Consider the following 24,021-nt stretch of genomic DNA (forward strand, 5'->3'; position numbering starts at 1 on the left):
ACAGAAATATAATATAAATTTATATAATATATGAATATAATATAACACATAAATACATATTTCTATTTCTATTTAAGGGTCAATATTCTCCCTGAAACAACTCTTTTCTAGATTGAAGTCTTCTTTAACAGAAGCCATTCCCTACCAGTAATCATCCTTCTCCTCCGCAGCGTGAGAAAGCTCACCCAGTATTCAGGAAGGCAGCTGATATGGATGTATAGAGCTGTTTAATAGCACTTCTGTTCCCTGTTCCTTCCCAATCAGTTCCAAACATTGTTTGTGTCTTTAGCTTCTACTGCACAGATGTTGATACGTTTGTGGAAATTTCTGTTACTAGCTCAAGGTCCCATTGCAAAGTAGTAACAGAGAAACCACCGACCATAAGTTTATGTGTGAAATAAGGGCTGTGTTTGTCAAGCACAAGACAGCACACAATCCTTCCTCAAGTCACTCCTAATAGGTGTTACTCTGGTATGAAACTAGTACACTTAAATTGTTTCTAACCTCTGTGAGTCTGAATGTCATAGCTGCCCCTTTTACTCCTTGTCTTTATTGACCTCCTTACTTTTTCCATCTTTTTTTGGAGACCAGCAAACCATGGAAGCTGGAGAGTTAGCTTTCATTGCTGTTTCAGGGAGGTGACATGCAGTACAGTACCTTCTGGAGAGCAACTGTTTGAATGCCACATTCTAAGGCCTCCAATCTTGTATGCTGGGGGTACTTTTAAATGCTATATAATTTTTCTTCTGATTTTAATGTGAGTGATTTATTAACATGAGAACTTCTCTTAAAAGAGATAACCTCTTTCTCTTTCCTCTGTATATTCTCTTTTCTTATGAAGATGTCCATTTCCACCATGAAAATGTCCTTTCCACCTAATTTTCTGATAAGTTTTTGAGGTCAATATTCTTATTTATGGCTAGATGCAACCAGGTTTTGTTAGACTTTGTACTCTAGTCCATCTTCTGACTTCAGTTAGATTATTGAAATCAAAATTGGAATCAGCAGGAGTATTGATGTTAATATTTATGCAGGAGGTTTTTCTTGGAACCTGTGTTTTCTCTTCCACAAAAGTGGGTGATCTCCTGCTAAATTACAGATCGATAACTTTGGAAAGCAAAACTTCTGGCCCAAATCCCATACATACTATTTTCAGTTTTCAGCAATCTCAATGATACCATATTTTTCTATGTGTTTGATATTGATGACATCTGAAAAGACAAAAAACAAAATCAAAGTTATTCAGTTCTGCAGTTGAACAATATTTTTAAATCTTAAGGTAAAAGGATTTACAAAAAACTCAGAACATCATCACAAACACATCTCTACATTTTAAAAACCCTTTGATTAAATTTAGATATTCTTTGTGATGCTGAAGTTGAAATACCAGCATTTGTAGCCCTTTCCTTCCCATGGATCCTTAGATCTACTTTACTCTTCTATTTTGCTGGTAAGATAACTCTAATTCAGGCTTGTCCTGTCCATATGAACTGATTTTGGAAGAAATAATATTTCTCAGTGTTTTGTCTAAGCCTTTGAAATAGAGTAGGCAGAAAAAAGAAAATTGCCCATGAATTGCTAGACATAAAAATTATTTTCATAGATTTTTTTTCTTTTTCTAAAGATAAAGGGTTTTTTTTCCAGAAAAATATATAGAACGACCTTACACTTCCAGACAGGAATAAACATTGGGTGATTTGGAACTTTACTACTGGAGTGATTGCCCATTCTTCATTTTCTGAAAAAACCCTGGAACATTTCTGAGAAAGTCACTTAGTTGTACCCAGTACACCTATATCAACCAGATAAACTGCACTTTCTCTTCACAACCTGCTGTGTGCCCATGCTCAGTTTCTTTTGTCATGTTTTTCTGTCATCTTTTTGAACCTCAGCAAAGCTTTTGATACCATCTCTCACGGGATCCTTCTGGACAAAATGTCCAGCACACAGCTGGGTAAAAACCACATCATGTCATGGGTGAGCAACTGGCTCACAGGTCAGGCACAAAGGGTTGTAGTGAGTGGGGTGACCTGAGTGACGGGGTGATCAGAGGGGTGACCTGGCACTAGTGGGGCTCAACACAGTGCTCTTCAACATCCTCATAAATTCTTTGGTCACAGGACTGCAAGGAACACTAAGTAAGTTTGCTGATGACACTAAATTGGGAGGAGCTGTCAACTCTCTTGGGGCAGGGAGGTCCTGCAGATTTTTGACAAAAAAGAGAGCTGGGCAGTCAGTAAACATATGAAGCTTAACAAAGACAGGTACCAGATTCTGCAGTCTGTACCCTGATTGTATAGACTGGGGAATGAGGGCTGGAAAGCAGCACGGTAGAAAGGAACATGGATGTCCTGGACAATGGTCAATTGAATTGAGTCATTGTGTCCTGGCAGCCAGGAGGGCCAACCCTGTCCTGGGTGCATCAGGCACAGCATCACCAGCCAGGCAAGGGAGGGGATTGTCCTGCTCTGATCTGCACTGGGGCTGCCTCACCTTGAGTTCTGGGGGCAGTTTTGTGTGCCATAATATAAAAAAGGACCCATGTAAGCTCTTAGAGAGCATCCAAAGGAAGGCCATGAAGATGGTGAAGGGCCTTGAGGGGAAGCCATATGAAGAGCAGCTGAGGTCATTGGTCTGTTCAGCCTGGAGGAGACTGATTGGAAGCCTCATTGTGGTCTTCAACATTCTCATGAGTGGAAGAGGAGAGGCAGATACTGATCTCTCTCATGACCAGTGACAGGACTCGAGGAAATGTCATAAAGCTGAGTCAGGGGAGGTTTAGGTTGGATATCAGAGAAATATTTTTCACCCAGAGGATTGTTGAGCACTGGAACAGCTTCCCAGGGAAGTGGTCACAGCCTCAGTGTGACAGAGTTCATTAGCATTTGTACAAACACTCTCAGGTGCATGGTGTGACTCTTGGCATGTCCTGTGCAGAGACAGGAGTTGCACAGAATGATCCTGATGGGTGGTGGCTTCCAACTTAGCATATTCTGACTCTAAAATTCTTATATTTCATTTTGTTAGTATGACACAGGAGGTCTTTCATTCCATAAGTCTTTTCTCCTTGGAATGAACATACCAAAGATGTTGTAAATTACTGTGGAACATATAGCCTCCACAATGTCAAATTAAGCAATAATTAAGATTAGGGGATTTTACAGGAATACTTTAAAGTTCATCCTATTTGCAAAAAATATTATTTTCTGAATCTCATTAATATGAACAAATTATTTGCAGTTTTATGATTCAAGATTTCAGTTTGTAGCAAACTGTGTGCACTATAGCACATGCCATCCTGAGGCAGGAAAATTGTGATTTCTATTATTGTTATTATCATCATGTTACAGGTGACAAGAAAGGAAATTGTTATAGAGTTCAATTCAAGGGGAATTTTTAATAGGTTCCAGAAACAGCAGATTTAGGTCAACGTTATTTCTAGACTCTGAAAAAGTATTATAAGCTAATGGTTCCTATTCTGGCTTGTTCAGACAGCAGTGGTTAGCTGCTATAAAGATAAGAATGGTCCTTAAAGTATGCTTCTTGCCATTGCAGACCCATTTTAACACCAGGTAAAAACCTACTTTTGACATCAAATTGTTTAATACTAGAAAATAATACTTTCTAAATCAATAATAACCAGGAAGGCCATACTTCCAGTTGTTTTATTTTTCAATTTTGCATGTTATCTTCACCAGTGTGCACCTAGGCATTCTCTGATAACTGTTGTTTAATAAATAGCATTTTGTAATGCTATTTATATTTGTAAAATTTTGACAAAGACATGTATTTCCTCCTACATATTTGGTTTCAAGAAAGAGCCTTTAGTACACCAAACCTTTTAGCTTTATACACCCTCATCAGTTAATCTGTGTGTTCAGTAGTACCTCTCAGTTTCTCTCCCTCTCTTTCTCTCTCCAAGTCTTCTTTTTATTCTATATATTCTTAGCCTATCTGAAGGGAGATTAAGACATGTCTGCTTAGATAGCAGCTATCCAAAATCACCAGAGACTAAAAGTCATGTGATATTAATTTCCTTTTTAAAAAGGAAATTACTCAAATTTTCACTGCATATTTGTCCTATATCAAGAAAACTTTCTCTAGGAAAGGAAGAGTCTTCTAATAAAGACCTTCTTTTGGACAGAGGAAGATTGTCTTGGCCTACAGTAATTTGAATTTATTGTCAAGAGAGTGGTTGGAAACAATTGAAGATGCAGGCTCTGCAATGCAATGCCACCTCTTTCCACATTACCTCACTCTGTACAAGGCAGTGTTCCTTACCCCTGATATGGCAAACCTATGATCACAGCATTCACATCCCTAGTGAAAACGCATCATTCTCTTTCATCCATTCATATCCTGATTGAAAAGACAGAACAGTCATTTTGAGTGGCTGAATAGCTGACAGACACACTTTCGAAAAGCTTGAGCGATTTGTGTGTTTTCATGCGACCTCCTCTCATCAAACCATTCAGAAGAATTCTATTAGTGGTTCAAGAGATCCAGTGTTAATTTGTAAGAGTAGACAATCAAAGCCCTTTGTTTATTTTCCTCTTTTCTTTCCCATTTCTTCTCATAGGTGTAATAAGAACAGCTTTGCCAAATATGGACAGAGAAGTGAAAGAACAATATCAAGTTCTAATCCAAGCCAAGGACATGGGAGGACAGCTGGGAGGACTAGCTGGTACTACCACTGTAAACATTACCCTCACGGATGTCAACGACAACCCACCCAGATTTCCTAAGAGTATGTAATGTTCCAAAGCACTGATTTCAAATAAGCATGACTAAAAGTATTAATTTGGAAAAGTCCTGTAGACAAGAAACTGAGATCCTGGGAAAAGAACAGTATATGATGAAAAAAATCAGCCATCCTGTTTTTTTAAAAAAATATAAAACTCAATTTGAAAGTTTGAGTTGAATGTTTAAGAGGTTATATACCATCATTTCACAAAACCAGCCTGAGCCTGAGTTCATTTCATTTACACTATAAAAATTATTTGGTAAACACTATTTTGTCAAGGGAAACTGAATGAACTCCTTCAAATTACAAAAGGTTATAACCTGAGACTTCCAGGTACCAAAGGCAGAGCTAGCTCATGCTAAGCATTACTGTTATGATATTCAGGAGCAGATTTTTATATGTCTTGGCACAGAAGATTATATCTGTCCCTGAAAACACTTACAGCCTCAAAACAGTGATCATTCACTGATAATTTATTATGTTTCACACCAGTTAGTTTAAATGAAGCTTTTCAGAAAAATGCTAATTTAAAGAGGTTCATAGTCTGTGTATGATTAGGAGGATTGTCACTTACTTGTCTCCATAAATTTACTGAAGTTTAGTATATTCTGTACCTTCAAAATGCAGAAACTAATCAAGCATATATCTTGATAGCTATGCCAAAATAATTAACTGCTAAAATTCATTAGTAAGGGTAATTCATATTAAAATATATTGCATGAATCTGCAGTAAGATCAAGGCAGCTTTTTACTTTGCATCTCTTTCTTGCAAAGAGATGAATTAAAGTCCCACTATATGTATCATGAATACTCCATAGGTACAAAAACCACATCTGCAACTGTGAACTTTTCTCTCATATAAAAAAATCTACTTCTTTTACTCAGTCTGAAAATAAATTGTGTTTTTGCAGCCATGCAATAAAAATCTTGTTACGAGAAGGATCCATTTGGTCCTTCCTTCTGTCTCACACTCGTGCCTAGATGGTATCCACAAAACAGGACAAGCAATACCTCATAAGACTTACTTACTTTCTAATTGTATTTAATTCTAATGCTGTTTTTGTATTTAACAACACTCAATGTACTTTTCTTGCAGCAATTTGCCCCATTGCTTTGAATTTTATGTAAATTTTCAGAGTCCATATTCTCTGTCAGAGGTACACAGATTAATATATATCATACAACTAACAGCTCCCTCCATTTGTTTTTAATCCATCTTTACATAATTGCCTGCATGTTTACCTCTTCAAAGAATTCAGAAAGCATGGCAAAACATGAGCTTTATTTAGAGAAGCTGTGTTGATTTCTCTTTTTTTCAGAATGGGAAATTCTTTCTGTATTAAGTAAATTTGCTCCTACTGTTTTGCCTACTGTTTTGCCTGTACATGTCAGTCGTATCCATCCTTATCTACCCTGGACTCCCTGGAGAACTTTTGGGAAAAAAAAAAAAAAATCAGTGTTGTATTATACTTCCAAGCGTTCTTTTGCCACAGTGGTTTGAAGCAAAATATTGCACATCATAATAGTTCCCTTATTTCATTCTTCAGGCTCTTGGGCATGTAACAGCTAATCCAAATGATTTGTTACTGTTCTGTCTGTTTGTTCCACAACTGCTGCTATAGCTAATTTAACCTTCTCCTGAGTGCCCTATAAAGTTCCAGGACAGAAAAAAATCCCCAGTTTTTCTACACTAACAATAAAGAAAAAAACATAGTAAGTTTTACATTTGTGATCTTATCTTTTCTGAGCACTTCTCTATCTCAGTTTTGAGCTGGCTTTACACAGTTCCTCTCAGGCTTTTGCCTCCAGATGTATTAAAAGACAATTATTATTAGCTTGTTTGCAGAGATTTATTCAAACTCATTTTTCATCTTCTTTATTGTGGTTTTATAGATAAAGCAGGTTTTATGGTTCTTTCTATTGTCCTCTCTGAGACACAGCTTCATTTTTTTGAAAGATGTGTTCTTGCTTTCATTAGCTATGTTGCTTGCCCTTACAGATTTTCCTTTTAATGAAAATGTGCATTTGCTGTGGGTCTTCTAAATGACATCCCTAGATAGCATCCATACCACCCGTGGTGATTTACCAGTCTCAGCTATACCATACAGAATTTCTATAGCAATATGCCTCAGTTCTATTTATTTCCACTTTCTTCTTATTATTTATTTAACTGAATACAACCATCTTGTAATTCTAGTTTTTATTGCTCCTGCACAAGTATTGCATTTAAACTAATTATAGTTGTTGTAAAGCATAGAAGAACTAGGGAACTTTTCCTGAATAGCTAATGTTAATACTGTCCTCTATTCCAAGTCTTAGTTGACAAAGATTCCTTTCACAACAATCATTATTCCTCCATGGACAAAGTCTGCTCTGACTTTCCTGCGTACTTTGCTCCTTGATGCTATGCTGCCTGACTGATTTTCTTCTTTCCCACAGATACTGAACACAGGTAAAATGCTGATATTCTTCTTTAGCATTAAGCATTAAAGTTGCCTATACTAGGTAACTAGGTCCCATTTTAACCCTTGGCTTTATATTATGGCTTTCTTTCTCCTCTTTACTGGTCCCTAGTTTGATTCTGCATGAACTACCACTTCTGCGTTTTCTGCTGGGCTGTCATCTCCTTTTGTAGCATTCTCCAGTGAAGACAGCAGAATTCTCATAACTTCACCCTTTGAACTGCATACCTTTGCCTTTTTTTTTTCCTAATTTTGTGCTTTCCAACACCTTAAAATTCTCCCAAACCTTTCACTAGGTATCACAAGGGTCATAGAAAAGTTTTTTAACTTTCATAGGCCTATTTTTCTCATGGCCAAAATGAATTTCACAATTTTCCCTTTTTTTTTAACAAGTGCTCCAACATTCTAATATTGTGACTCACTTCTCACCACTTTTTCTCAGCCAGGCATTTAAAGCTCTACCTTTCAATCTTTTTCTCCTGATTGTACATGGTGACACTAGTTCAATTTATGCTACTGTGAATGTCTTTATCTTCAGGTTTCATTTGCTAGCCTAAATTTCAATCCTAAGACTTTTTTATTTTATCAGACCTCACATGATCTCTCCTTTACTTCCATGACATGCTGTCAGAGCACTTGTGGGATGCTCCGAACCTGACCAATAAGCGAATCATGCCAGAGGGCCTCTTTCTACCATCATTCTTACTGCCTTCATCCTCAGTGCTTGTTAAACTGCCCACAACTGCAGTCTGCTCCTTCCTTTCAGCTGGAACTGAAAGGAAGGAGCACCATGGGTACAGCAGGAAATAATGTAATTGTCTGGAGACTGAAAACTCAGTACATTGGCAAACTTCATGTGCCCAGTCCTCACTCCCATTCTGGTTTTTAGTTGTATATTTTATTTCCGTTGTTGTTAGGGCCCTCAGTATTTTATATTTTCTTGTACGCTTTCATCTACTGTGGTGTGCAAAAATGCACAATTTTCACATAATGTCAGATAGTTTTCATGACACAGAGAAACCATGGAATATATCATCCTCTTTGAAGAAGGTAGCCTCCAGGTCTCATTTAATGCATGAATTGCAGTTATGACATCTTTGCCCAATTGTTGCTATAAAGAAGCAAAATAAATCACACACAAGAGACCGAGCTTGTCCTGTACTTTGCATGCTAGGAAGGTTGAAAACCTTTTCTTTCTGTTATATCAAATGTCACAAAAGACAAATTACAGCAGCCACATTCAACAAAACAGATGAGAATAAGATTGGAAGTTTGTGTTGATATTGAAAATAACAAACACTTAACATGGCCTACGAGAAAAAATGTCAGTGTGAGGACTCCAGTGTGTTGGTCAAGCCTTTGTTTTTTGTTTTTGTTTTTGGTTTTTTTTGTTTGTTTGTTTGTTTGGTTTGTTGGGTTTTTTTTTTTTGCACGCATTGCAGACAACAGTCTCAATCAATGGGGATTTACTTGGCCAGCACTGTTTGGTTATGCAGCATAAGATGATGTGCAGTGTGCCTGAAATTCACAGAGACACCAGCTAATTGCAACTAAACAAAATAACTAAGAGAGAAAAAGTGGAGTATTAATTATATTTCAAACATAACAACTGTTTTTGTTTTTTTTTTTCCTTGAAAGCATTGCAATGATTTGGAGGAATTACCTGCAGGGAAATGGAGTTTGCCATTTGCTTGACTACCATAGCTCAAAGGACACTTGTGAAGAATTTTAGTTTATGTGAAAAATAAATCTTTAAAATCCAGTCAGTGTAGGCCTGGAAGAGGTCAGGACCCCTGGGTGCTGCTGGGGTTGAGACCTCCAGTATCCCATTGCTCGTTATTAGTCAACAAAGCCAGGAAGTGGAGACTGGAAAAAAGGACACAAACTGCTGCAGGGTTAATGGTTTTGTGTCACATAATCAGGACCACAGTTTTGCAAAGGACTTATGCCAAATAAGTTATGCTATAGATCACCTAGTATTTCACAGGATAAAGTTTAAATTTATTTTCTGAACTTAGTAAAGCTAGAGAGAAAAAAGATTTCACAGCAGAAGAGCAGAAGTAGGAGAACATATATTATTAATATTTGGAAGGAGCTACATTGATAAATAATACATTACAAGCTTGCAAAAAAAATGTATCAGGAAACACCTTCATCTCATTGAGGGTCCTTTAAGGAGACAGTCAGGTTTGGATGGGTTATCAGCATCCAGCGATGAAATCCACTGACTATCCTGCTGAACATGGAATTTTTTATTTAGAACCTGTGCTTTTGAACGTATTCAGTGGGGAACTCCCACCTTGCAAGTCTCCTAGTAATGAGGAGTGTAACAGAGAGGAAGCCTCTAAACATATATTTCTGTCAGAGTTGTTTGACCTGCAGGTATGTGTTGGCCCACATTTCAGAAAACTGACACTTCAGTAAACTGATACTTTCTTTAAAACTAGTAGGAAAAAATTAATCTGAATGATTTTCTTAGTAAAAATTTATTTCCAGAAGTATTTTCTTTCTTCCCTGGCTCTTCATTAGTACAGCAGCTTTCTGCATTGCTGTGCATGTTTCATTCTTAGAGTCAGATCTTTTTTGTAAGTGTTAAAATAAATATTTCATGTCAAAGTTTTATTTTTACCAAAACAAGAGGAAAAAAATAAGGCAATGAATGAAAAGATAAGTACTTTTCCTCTCATAACAACAATGTTCAAGTCATTGAAAAAAAATTTGGTATAACACAGCAGTGCCTTTGAGCAGAGAGGAGTGGACAAAAGCTAAGTTCGTGTAGGCATGCGTCCTGGTCCACAAGGGGACTGATGGCCTTTCTCCCTCAGCTACTTATGTGCATGAAAGCTGGCTAAGTAAAAACGTATTTAAGCACATGATTCCTGAAAGCTAAGGAGCTAACCCTTAACTCATCAAGCAGAAGACCAGTCTGAGCAAGCTGCCAGGACAGCAGTGGCTTGTTTCCAATTCTTAAAATAAGCTTCAAGAAAAAATGGATGGGTTACATTTACTTCAACATTTAAATGACAAAACCTGCATAATTAGTTGCTATAAATTAGGCTTTATGGAATCAAACTAATTAAGGGAAGTGGTGGATTCATACTTTGTAAGTTTATTATGCTTCAGTTTCCCAGTCTCTTCCTTTTGTTCACTGCTGACAGAGTGAGTGTGAAATCAAGTTAGAGATATAAACTCTTATTTCCTGAGCAATAAAAGCACAAGAGAATCATTTTAGTCAAAGGAATAGTATGTATTTCTATTTTAATATGACATATATATGCTTTTAGAGAATAAGGCCCTGACATAGAAAAAATTGAGTTGAGTTTTAAAATTTAAACTCTATTTATTCTGATATTAACAAATAAAGTATTTCAAGTGTCTTATGAAGTCAGTAATAAGCTTGGTTTCTTTTTAAGATGTGTATTTTTATTGTGTCACCTCCTGAATTTGCTTTTCTGACCTCAAAAGAACTATTTAGATAAAGTTATATTTTATCACATCATTTCTCTCTAACAGAAGTCAATTTTGTGAGAGAATGTTTAAAAACTTTTTCTAATAGAAGAAAAATTAAGGTGCGAACCCAATATTTGAATTTTGTTTACTTGCGTATATCTTTGCGTTAAAAAAAAGTGCATCTCTGATGGTCAGAAACCATTATCTCAGAGTGGGTTTACAACCACATTTGAAATATTCAGACAGCTGTAGAGCAAGGCCTAGACATCACAAGGGCTTTTTTTTTTTTTTTGCTGTCATTGGTCTTTCCAAAAGCAACTCAGTGAAATCCATCATGGTAGTTTGCATAAAAGAACATGGCAAATTTCCAGAAATGCTAACGTGTTTGGAAACAGAAACATAACTATTCATCTTTCTGGTGGTGACACCTTAAATAAAGCAAGGTTGAAGGATCATTCCTCCAACCTTGCACATCAGTCCATAATGTAGGAGTTTGCAGGTAATTGCATTTGGATTTCACCAGTGGCCAGTACAGTGTATTCCATAGAATACATTAAATCCTCTGTTGGAGACAGCAGAGGAAACACTAAATAATCTTAGAGAACGAAGTTTATAAAAATAGACAATTGAAAAAACAAACAGGAAAATACCTTTCATTTATGCAGTTCCAGGTGTTTCAGTGCAAGTGAAAAGGACTTTTGCAAACATAAACTAGCCATTTATTCTCTTAGCTATTTAACCTTGGCATGTTGCAAATTTGGCACTTGAATGATCTATTATATAGACATGTTATGTATTATATATAAGGAACATGCTTTGCATATTATTACCCTTTACATTGCATCTTTTTTTCTGTGATTATTTATTGGTTTGCAGTTTAATAGGCTTACTTTCAAGTACTACAATCTTTAGAAATACTTAAAAAGAAAGAACAACCAAGTGCTGAACTGGGAATAGCCTGCCTAAATATGCATATGCATACACACCTTTTAGACTGAAAACTCCTATCCTAGTTACTTATTTACGTATTATTGGAAGCTTAGTACATCACAGAAATTGCACATGCATTAATTGTCCTAAGTTTTACTACATTAAAGCTGGTCAGTTTTTAACTCAGTAAACTAAATGTGGCTGATACCATTCAACTGACTTTGAACAACCCTAGCTCAGATTGTATTGAAAAAATTGTTCAGAAGCAACATTCAAGGAAGAGATCATCTGGTCTACAAGAGATAGAAAGGAAAATATTTTAATCCATTGCTTTTGATGAGTGGATTATGAGAGACAAAAGTAGCTACTGTTAAAGATTTTAGAAGATTGCAACACAAATCCCACACAGTAGTGCATTAGAAATCTATAGAAAAAGATCATGTGATTAATAAATTATTCTGTTCACTAATCTAAAAAAATTACATAATGAAAGCAGAGATTTGATTTAAAAATAAGTGAGGGAGATTTATTCCCTCCTTACTTGGACATTTTAGAACCAGAGAACTTACTTACTTTTCATTAGCTAGAAAATTTACTCAGGATTAAGGTTCAGATCTGCTTAATTAAGCTTTTTAACAAGTCTGCATGAGTTTCTGGGAAGTTGTCCTACTCCCTGTAATTTAGATATGGAAACATGGCTTCTCTCAGTATTTCTGTTAAGAGTTGTACTTTATATACAGCACTTGCATCTCAGAATGAAAATGAGTCCATCTTTCATTGATTAAAGAATTTGCCTGGCAGACAAGATGCCCTAATTCATTTCCAGCAACTAATTACTTATGTATACCAGTTGGGAGATACCTGCACAGGACAGGGGACAGATTCATTGCAGACTAGCCTGCAGGCAGAGATTAGTTGTGAGACTGAGCCAGAACTTGCTTTGAATCAGAAAAGGAGGGAAGGTCAAATCCTGATTGTCTTCATCTTTAATTTTCAAATGTCTATGCCATAAGACATAAAAGGAAAAAAAGCACCAGCTTGATCTTGTTAACCAAGCTTATATTGTTTAATGTCAGAAAATCTTACACAAGTCTGATTTTCATTTACTGTGAGTTCTGAATAAATTAAAACTTCATTTTTGTGTTAAACATGTACTTTAAGCAACCACTCCAAACAGTGATGGAAAATATGAATACAAAGGCTTATGCAATTGCAAGCCAGTCATGAAAACAGCACCTATTTTGGATTGCAATACCTTTGACTCACTACTGCTTCAGCATCAGTAAAACTACAGTCAGATCAGTACAATAATAAATACCATCTGACCAGTGCTTGCATAGGGCTCTTACAGGAATCAACGGAGAACCAAAGGCAGTTCCTCTTTATTCCAGGTTCCTTCCAAGTCTCACACCTCTGTACTATTTGCATTTGTTTCTCACCTGTTTCATCCTCCTTTGGCCTCTCTTTCCTCCTTATCCTATATATCCTTATTTTCAACATACACTCTTGTCTCCACTCTACTGTGTGAGAGACCCATATTTATCCTTGAGCTCATGTTCATCATATAACTAGACTGTGGCCATCTCCTCCTTCAACTCCTCGAGTAAGTTTTTTTTTTTCTCTTTCCCAATAGTAGCACTGCAAAAAGAATTTCTACTTTGCTGAGTCACCCCCAGCTCTGCATTTCTCCATAGTTTGCTGTACTGAAATTATGAGTCTTCACCATCCCAGATAAACTCTTTATATCTTCATCTTATGTTTTTAGGCCACTACCCTGTCACACAAATCAGTGACCCTTGCCTGCTGTTTCTATTTCACTCACTTGACTTACATATTTGACAGATAGTCATAAAAAAGCTTCTGTATTTTACCATTTAATCAGTGAAATTGTGGGCGTTTTTACATAGACTAAAAGAAAATATACAGTGGCTTATTACATTTTGGTTTTCAAATTAAAGGAAGACATGAGAATATCTGGGAAGTTTCCTGAAGTTTTACATTTTCTGTACTGTTAGTCTTAGAACAGTCCAGAGCACAGTTTTGACCAACACCAAGTAGAGCTTTCTCAGATAAATTCAGGGCATTTGGAGAAATTAGTACAGGTCAGGAACTATTTTCTGCAGTCACTTTCCATGAAATTGACCTATTTTGGTGTGGGCAAAAGAATTTAATAACATGGAATTAGGCCATTTACATTGGCTGGCTTCTGGGCCACAGAAAATGGCTGGTACATAAAATTTCTTTGTATATTTATAACTGGTTTGAGCCTATACTTTGAAATCCAGGCCATGCAGCCCTCTTTGGGTCGCAGTACCCCACAGTTAAGTAGCCTTCTATCATTATTTGTGTGTATCCAACATAAAAGAGTTAAACTTCAACCTCTATAAAAATTTCTATTTACACTTATACCAACTTTTTCTTAATTTTTTCTTTTTCCTTTCCATATCAGCATTCTCCATGCACTTTTAGTAAGAGCTGATTTTCCCCCCAAGGTGCATTTAACCTTAGTAAAATTTCCCTGGAAACTTCTTCTCTTTTTTGTAGCTGTCACTGTTGCATGTTCTTAATCATAAAGCATCTTGAAGAGTGAATCATTTTATTCAGACTGAACAACTGAATTCCCAACCAAAGCATACTAATTGGAAGAAAACTGAGAAATAAACTGGAGGGGGAGACATTTCAATTACCACAGATTCTCAAAACACTAAGTGTTTAGCAAATTCTTTGTCTGCAGCACTTATATTGTTTTTTAACTTTCTCAAGAATGCATAAGTAGCAAAGGTTATCTGAGGACTGTTTGGAGTATGCATTGAATGAAACAAAAAACCTGTTTAAAGGTCTAAACTAAGAGAGACTGAACCCTTAGCTGCAAAGCAGAACATAAGCCCAAATATAGCTATTTCTTTAAACTACTCCATAACCAATGAAAAATATAGGTAATTTCTCACTGGCTGAAATACAATGGTCTGATTGCAGTGTAAACAATAGTTCAAGAAATACAAATGAGCACAATAGTGATTAGAAGTTAAATATTATCTATTTGTCATAACAGTCTGTTATTAATTCATTTCCCTCCTATCATCATCTCTAAGTAGTAATTGATCATTTATGGAAAGATTAGGTAAATTTGTTTTAAACACTATAATTATCATCATAGTAGATTATAATCATTAATAATGGTATTTTACAACTGCTACCTTATGTAGAGAAGGTACAAATAAATACAGTTCATAGAAATTCAACAACCTTTGGCAGGAATCATGTCATTCATTCCACTACAATGTGTTTTCTGTGGGGAGTGATGGAGAAATTATTCATTCAAAACACAGAGAGTATTTAGATTGGATGCATGAAATTATTCTCAGTAACCTTGGTATGTCTTAAAAGCCCCATGCATCTCCGCCTACTCTGATATGGAAAAGTAGCTGAGGGTACAGATTTAACAGCATGGGGTTGCCTTGCAATGCTCTGAGAATTGGTTCCAAAGTGACTCACTGACAACAGTTCCACTTGCTGTGTCACTATCGGTTCTGGCAGCATCTGCCTTTTTCCCTGAGGTCTTCCATCTAAGTAAGAAATCAGCATATCCTTTCTGCCTCTAACCGTGGTGAGCTTACTTTCTGAGAATTTAGAGACTACAGGGCAACATCAAGTGAAACAGACCATATGTAATTATCTAATTATAATCACAATAGTTTAGGCTCAGGATTTTCAAAAATATCTAAGAACTGCTGTTGTATGCAGATTTTCAGCAGTGCTCCACTCCTTCTGAAAGCATTAATTGGGATGCCCAAGTGCTTGCAACCACCCACATGGTCCTCACGACAGTAGTAGGAGCTGAGCTGAAGATACCAAGAAGTATGTAACTGTCTTCTGTGAATTCAAACTATGTCTTCAGTATATTTGCAGAGAGAAAGCTATAAAAATAAAAAGAAATTAACAGAAATATTCTAGAGTATATTTCTTAAGTTTTGTCTTGAATTCATGACAATTACTTTATTCTTGGTGGCTTCTATGGAAAATTTGTTGAATTTGTGTAAATGTGACTGTCTAGTGCTTACAAGAGAAAGACCTGTAATTAAGCACTCACAACTTTTACATTTTATTGCAAAATGAGCAGTATTTATAGGGAGAGATTACTTATAAAACTTAAATTGCAAAACATAATCATCGCTTGTGATAAGCTGAATGTACTTGCTATAAAAGTATAAGAGAAGAGAAATGCAAAATATGCAATGGCTATCCCATTATATCAATATTTTCCTATCTACATCCCACACTAAATCACAAGCAATTAAGGAAACTGCAGAGAGTAAACCAAAACTTGAAACAAAGTATAGGAAACTATCATTAACATGTGCTTGATGATTTCACAATTTCGTCTTCAGAAGTAATAATTTTTGGCCTCATGTTGTGCCCTTATAGGGAAGAAAAGTAATATGGAGTTCAGGGAAAAAAATTGCATAAAATGTACCTAATGAGTATGCAAAAATCAAGTCTTCACAAGGAATTTTTTGAGTAATACAGATGTTGAGCATGCTTTGTTTAGGTAATTTTAGGTATACAACTGAGGTTTGACTTGGAGGACTTAAGAATAGGAACCTAATTTCCTTAGTCAATGGAGAGAGAAATTATTCTTCCAATACAGATGATTTAGAGCACCTGGCTTAGATCTTAAAGTAAATGGTTTGACCATATTCTTAAGAGTGAATGAATTGTAGTAAAAGTTGTGTTATTATATCTTGTGCAAGAGTGATAAAGACAATATGAAAAGGCTCCAGAAAGCTATTTAAGAAGCAGGGATGTTAAGCAGATCATTACAAACTCTATGTCCCATCCTTGAAAATGTACTTTTTATCATGTTAATGTTTCCCATGTACCTTTCAATTTAAATTTTATAGAGGGAACAAGCGTATTGATTTACTTCATGGTGACGGTGTGATAACCGGAATATTACCAGCCAGCCTACCTGATAAATGCCAATTACATGCTGCCTGGGATTCTGAAAAAGGAAAGACATCTTCTCCTGAAAACTTGTTTCTTTCTATAAGACATGATACACCTTGATAATTCCTTATAACCACTATAAAATTTACATACAAAATAATTGATTTGAGCTTTTAGATTATAAACCCCAAAAATTGTTTCTCTTATTGGATTATTTTGATTGGTAGAAATTTCTAGTTAGTAGACTGGATATTAGCAGAACAATTCCTCATTGGTTATGATACATAATGAAACTGATCATGTGGAACTGGTTTTCCTCGTAAGCCTTCAGAGTTAGAGAAAGCCACACAAGCATGTGAATGCATTGGCAAAGTTAAATTTTTCGCAAAAAGAGGAAGTGATAAAGGTGGCATCTTTCCTATACAACAATTGCATCAGGATTAAAGCACTTTCTCAGGAGCTTGATTAGTTCTCTTCAGCCTGTTGTAACATGGAAACTCCATATTGTCTAGAACAAACTCTTCTTTATGAACTTGAGGAATGTACAGAACCTAGTATTTTCTTCCCCTCTCGGTAAAACTATGCTACCATACCAATATGGTTTAAAATCTTCAAAGAAGATTAAGTTAACCTTGCCTCAGTATTAGGACACAGATCTAAATGTGCTTGGCTCAAAACAGCTGCTTCTATAATTATTTCTACATTACGTTGTTAAACAGAGTACTCTCTGTTGCAAGAAGTATTCTTTATGCAACAACCAGCACACTTTGAAGGCAAAAGCTGTGGGCTTGACTATCTTGAGAAAATAAAAATGAACTGGCATTTCCCATTTCCTGAACCGTTGCTCCAACAAGGGGCATTTTCATGTCTGTGGAATTATTCTCTGAAGTGTGTAGGTCTATTTTTAGAAAGCTATATGACAATAACATCTTATCAGTAGGGAAAAAAAAAGCAAATTATTATACTGAATATTTCAGTATACAAAAATTACACCGGTATAATGAACATAATTTTTCCTTCAGGAAGGTGAAAGGAGGATGGCTTCAGAAAACACAGGCTGCTAACTCCTCTCAGAGGGTGATAGAGGGTTGGCTCAGGAGCCAGATAGAGCTGGCTCAGGAGCTGTCAGCTCTGGGGAAGGTCCATTATCCTAAACTAGGGTAGGATTATCCTAAACTAGGGTAGGATCAAACTCAAAATGGTTTTTGTTTTTGCTCATTTTCCCTTGAAGTACTGGTGACCCTTGAACATCCATAATCTCTGCAGCATGGGAAGATGCATTTTTCTTGGTGTGGACTTTGGAATCCACAGAAATTTTTAAGCATGGTTATGCTATATCTAATGAGGCTGTAAACCCTTACTCAGAGAAGTGGATTAAAGACTGGAAGGATCCTTCCCATAACTGAAGTTTTACAAGCCCATCCCAGATCATGCATGACCTGCATCAGACACATGGCGACACAGTGTGGCTTTTTTCCCCACACAATGTTCCAGCCCCTCTGCAGGGCACAGAGCCACATCCAGAAAAGGAATGAATGCATCTCGCTGCTGTGCTAAATAACATCTCCCTAGTTTTAGGAGCATATGCATCAGATGCTGCTATTTATTAGAATTAACAGCTGTAGCTGATGTAGCAGGGTTAATATATTGAGTGTATGCTTATATATTTACATTATACTTTCCTTTGCCTATTATCCTGTAGTTAAAACACCAGTGAGAAAATATGAACTGTTGCTTTATGATTCTTCCTAAACAGACATAAAGCACTATCTTTGCAACCAGGATCAGGATAAAAATTAAAATGCCTTGACAATATAATTTAAAAATAATATAACAATACACTGTCTGGTAAGCTTGGGGTTTGTTGCCTGTTTGTTTTTGTTGTTGTTGTTGTTGTTATGGGGTTTTGTTTTTTCTTTGTTTATTGTTTGTTTCTTTAGTTGTTGTTTGGTTGGGTTTTGTTTGTTTTTATTTTATTTGTTTTGGTGTTTTATTTGTTTTTCTCCTGAAGAAACATTAAAGATTAAGAAGAAAGAGAGAAATTATTTTATTTCAGTGGTTTTGCCTTTAAGAATCATGCTATTGTGTTCCACTGCAATGCAATACTTTTGCAAGTGCCAGAAAGCTGAAAAAAGTACAACAAAGAAAAATCAGGAGAGGATAATCTTGCACAGTATGACTATGGTGACAGATTAGAAAAAAAAAAAAATGTTCAAATAGCATTTACAGCTGTTTAATTGAAGGTCATTATGCATTTAGCTTAAGTCCTTGGATGCTAACCTGGGTTATTTCTTAATGGTTGCTTTGCTGATAAGAAGAAATGATGGTTTTCATGTGCTATTCCTATCAGACCTGAAAAGCTTTCTGGTAAATGGTGGTGTAAACTTCAAGTGTAGAGAAACAACAACAAAAAACCCCTCTTTTCAAGTAAAAAAAAACAAACAAAAAAAGCCCCTAACATCTTCGTAAGTAAAAATCAAACCTCAGAACAGCTTTTGAGCCTTAAAAACGAACACTAATCTAATCACATCAGAGGAACTGTAAATGTGTGCTGCATTTCAGTCAATATGACTGATTACCTGTCACTTACTCAGCTCTGATTTCTTCCCACTGTGTGCTTTGGAACCATCTTTGTTTTAGAAACTCAGAGGCAGAGTGTATGAATTTTTAGCTAACCTCTTCTTCATTTTCCTGAATGATTCTGGGACTAAGCAATTAGCCCTGTCATTTATTTCAACTTAAAAGCTTCAACAGTATCATCACTCTTTTATTTTTATCATCCTCACTGATGCCACTCAACATGAAAGAAAAATTCCTAACCAAGCAATAAAACAATATTTATTGCTACCAGATTTCCTATAAATGAAAATATCCTGACTTGCATGCAATATATGTGACTAAAATCATCAAAGTGGGGAATTAATTTCAGAGTCCTGTTTTGTACTGCAGTATGAAGAAAGTCAGGGCTTTCTCCTTTGGTACATCTCAAAAGACAGGAGCAAACTCCTGTCAAAATCAAAAGATTTTTTTGTTGGCAGAGAAGTCACATCAACAAAATTTGACAGAACTGTTTGAGCAGTGTAACCAGCTGCCGTGTAAGTTTGTCTGAAGTGCTTGTTCCATCATTCCTGGAAGCTGGAGAGAACAAGGTTTTCAGGACCTTTGGGAGTAAAAGGCTATTACTCAGGCCTGTTTCAATATATCTCTATAGCAAATGGAGCTAGTAGAGTATACAGGCAAAAGGACAATAAAAAATGAATAATGCTAAACTGTCACAGCAAGTCCACAGCAAGAAGTAATGTCTGTGTGAAACAGAAAAATAAAAATCTACAAAACTGTCTTTCTATCTCATTTGATGTATGGCATATATTGATCATTTCAAATGTCCTCCCTGCAAAGACTGAGCCTTTCTGAGTTCAAGAATCATTTGGACAGCACTCTCAAGCACATGGTGTGGTTCTCAGGGAGTCCTGTGCAGGGTCAGGAATTGCAGTCAGTGCTCCTGTTGGGTCCCTTCCAGCTCAACATATGTTGTGATTCTAGGATTCCATTATTTGAGGGTGGATAGGAAGGGAATGAGGGTTTCATGGCAAATATTATATTCCCTTGAAGTTTTTCTGCAAGCTGGCAGAAATACACATGATTTGTTTTCATTTATTTTATTCTGAAAGTAAGTTGTCACAGTAGAACAGTTAACAGCTTCCATGTGCTGTGAAGATAACATCACAGGAGAACAATGGCACTGTAATTACATACTACATCTTCAGAAATATCACTCTTCCAAGGTTGAAGACTGCTTCGGAGTTTCAAATTAGTTCTGGATGACCCTATCTTTGTTGCTGTGGAATTTCTGGGAATGATGAAATATGACAAGTCACTAAAAATAACTGATAAAAACTTAAACAATGAGAAATTAGCAATTTAGTCTTTCTTTGACTCCATCTAAGTCCCATATGCTTTTCAGCCAGGTGCAATATTTTATAGGGAGATGTTTGTTTTAATGAATCTGAGTGATCTTCAGACCACTAAAAATAGATCAAGTTGTCAAAGATGGAAAAAAATCTATGATCATATGCGCTTACATTTCATTTTCACTAATATTGTGGATGTAAACAACAATGGCTGCAGCAATGATTTCTGTTATCTGATATAAGTGCCTGTAAAAACCCTGAACTCTGTTGTGGAAACTTAATATAAAATTCAAGCATAGATAAAGGCCTTTTTGGTCTCTTTTCTTCATAATTTGCATAGCAGAGACCCACTAATACACGTATTTGTAAATGACTTTAAACAATAGGAGGATTTTTGATTGTATCATGAAAACCATGTAAAAATTTTATTCTTTAGTCAGAGTCAATGAAATATATCTAACAAACAGCTGAGACTATCTTGTCATGACACCTTTCTGTGCCATAATAATCCTTTCCTGCTGTTAGAAAAACACTAAGAAGTACAGTATCCTTTAGTATGCTCCCTTGGAAAGAAAAGTAGTGAAATGATAATTACTCAGTATTTCGCAGCTCAGTCAATGGGTAATGCAAACCTATACACTGTTATGTCCACAAGTAAATGCTGGCACAAGCTGACTTTACTTATGGGGATTTTCTCCAAGAAAAAAGGCAAATTTTGCCTTATGGTATACTTTGCATACTCTTGGCCAGAGAGGGGAAGTAAACAGAAGAGATTTTTTCAGAGGCAATCATACAGACAATTGTAGAGGTACCATAGCTCAAATGACCAGCTCACAAAAGAGTAAGCCTGCTCCTAATCCAGCAGTGCTAATGTCATTTTGTTCCTCACCTGCAAATATTGCAAAGCTGAAAAGCTGACACAGCCTGCATTGTAAGGAGATAACGACAGGGAACATTGTCTGCTGTTTAATTCAGTGGCTGAATGTGAAACTCATCAATCCTGCTGTTACATAATATACAGCTTTTTCAGAGCTCCATTTTGTGATGTGTGGCTAAACCACTGCTGGGCAGAAATCTCTGAGACATCCCCCTAATGTGCCTCCCAAGAGTCACAGGTGCCTGTCTTCCTATGCTGTTGAAAAAAGATTCAAATTTCCTCCCACACGTCACAAGTAGCAGAACTGAGCCGGCCACTGCCGATGTCTTCAGAGGGGGCTGCTCTGTGAGAGCTATGGAGCATTGACCCAGGAAAACAGAATGGACTGAGGGAAATAAAATGATGGGGCTAGCTTTGTTGAGAGGCAGGATGAAGTGAATCAAACATCTTGGGCTCAAAACCAGCTCCAAAAGTTGCTGGCAGCTTTGAATGCAGAGACTGCTACGTGAAGAAAGGCGAGCTCTGCCTGCTCACTGTAATCCCTGATCATGGAGGTGCTCACTGGCAGGTGAGGAAAACAACTTGTTATAGATGGAGAATGAGATTATTGGCTCTCGCAATTAAAAGATAACTCTGTGTGAATATTAATAAAAGCTTTAGTGCTGTATATTTATGTTATTGGAGTTTAGATGTCCTCTGTTCTCCCCATAGTTCCATTTTCCCCCCTATATTGTTACCATCAGACAGACAAGTTGTCTAGGACAGGTAAAAAGAAGGCGTGCACACGTGTCCCTTACCTGGGGCAGTTGGGAATGGAAAAGCTTGGTGCTTAGGGGGTGCAGCATGGCAACACCTGACCTCCAATCAAGCTACAAGAAAGCAGTCTCCACTGATAAATGGCAAAGAGCTGACTGACAGACTTTGGGAAGGGCCAGGGTTGGCTGACACAACCCCAAAGGGTATGAAAGACTGAGCATCCATCTCGGAGACGAACCAGCCACGTGGTAGGCAGGAGGGGCAGTTCCCAGCACTGCAGCTTTTTCCTGATGTAGTCCTTTGTTGTAGTTTTGTTAAGGTTTAATAAACCTTTTTAAATTTTCGTAATGAGCAGTTTTCTCTCACAGGCTCCAGCAAGAGGTGCAGCTAAACAGGGAATAAGGACACTTCAGGAGCAGTGAAATCAGTCAGGGCACCATGTTACTAGCCCAGGCCTGCTGCTACTGCTGTTGCTAAAATCAAGGCTGCCTCAAAGCACTTTGGACTTTTACATTTAGCTCTATTGTGTCTAGCATTTTCCAATATGGTTGTTCAGCTGAATGAAACCATTTTCTCCTTGCATGTCAGCAGCAATATTTATTTTAAAAGTGTGCAATTTTTTTTGGTGGTTTTAATTCTTTTATTTTTTACTACAGCTTGTAGTAAATAATCTCAAAGCAAAAGTGTTCTAAGCTAAAAACTGTTTCGCTCTGAAATTATAGTAAGAGTACCCTCTTGTGGTTCATGCATGAACAATATTCTATATCTTCCAAAAGGCGTTGTAAATTTATTTTTAGTACTGTATTAAAAAAAAAATGGGTGAAAAGTTTTTCCACTGAATTCTTCCTTTCAATTAATGTGAAAGTAATAAATACATTTTCTAAAAAAAAAACCAAAAAAACCACAAAACAAAACAAAAATCCAAAAAACAAACAAATAAAAGCAAAACAAAATTAAAAACAAACAAAAAAAACAAACAGAAGGAGGAAAGTGTTTAAAAACATGTACTATCTATATGTATTACTGTCTATAAGTACAATTTAATTCAAGAGAGTCAATCACATGTGAAAAATTAAAAATAGAAATATAGATAAAGATCTCAAGAGATATAAATGCTAATGCCTTTACAGTTGCAATGGACAAAATCTAGAATCTAGGGGAAGTCAGTAGATAAAACAGGAATATATTTTTCAAATTGTTTTCATCTCCTAACTTTAATTAGATTATTTTGGTCTTTTTATTTTGCCCAGGCTCCATGATTTTAATCAGAAATACCTGTTTTAATTAGCAGGACATCCCAAGAATGACTGTCTACCACTTTCTCATAGGTATCTTCCACTTAAAAGTACCTGAGACCTCTCACGTTGGTTCTGCTATTGGACGGATCAGAGCTGTGGACCCTGATTTTGGGAAAAATGCAGAAATTGAGTACAACATAGTTCCAGGAGATGGAGGAAACTTGTTTGACATCACGACAGATGAGTACACCCAGGAAGGAATCATTAAATTGAAAAAGGTATGTGGCACCAATGGGTGGATGTGCCTATGACTCAAGAGGTAAACCAGGTGAGGGATTGAAAGGTTTTGGAATTTTACATCGTAAGTAGCTCACAGTAGTAGTGTTACATGAGTAGTTCATATCTTTATTTGAATCCATGGTTGTGATTTTAATTTTAAAAGGCATTGCAGTTTAGTCTTTCATTTCACATACAATTAGGTGTGATGTTTCATAAATAATATCATGGTGAAGCAAGTAATTCCAATCTCTGTCTAGAAAGTACAATTTCTTTTGTTTGGGAAGTTTTCTACCTAAAATCATGCAAAAAACATTTTAGTTCAGAGCATGGAATGAAAGAGTTGTATTTTATGTTAGATAAAATGTAATAATTTTTTACTTATAACTATTTTATTTTGAAAAGTTTGACTTTGTGTTTGCTATTTTGA

At 36.3% G+C, this 24,021-nt stretch overlaps 1 protein-coding gene across 2 annotated transcripts in view; it reads left to right on the forward strand.

The window, feature by feature from the left end:
- Positions 1 to 24,021, forward strand: part of CDH12 (cadherin 12) — a 155,895-nt gene that overhangs the window by 82,129 nt on the left and 49,745 nt on the right. For both annotated transcript variants that reach the window (XM_009095120.4, XM_050970824.1), the window contains 2 exons: positions 4,580 to 4,747; positions 23,406 to 23,593. In XM_009095120.4, the coding sequence (XP_009093368.1) occupies positions 4,580 to 4,747; positions 23,406 to 23,593 (356 nt within the window). The remainder of the gene's footprint in view (positions 1 to 4,579; positions 4,748 to 23,405; positions 23,594 to 24,021) is intronic.

Source organism: Serinus canaria, chromosome 2 (assembly GCF_022539315.1).
Source record: "Serinus canaria isolate serCan28SL12 chromosome 2, serCan2020, whole genome shotgun sequence".
Lineage (NCBI taxonomy): Eukaryota > Metazoa > Chordata > Aves > Passeriformes > Fringillidae > Serinus > Serinus canaria.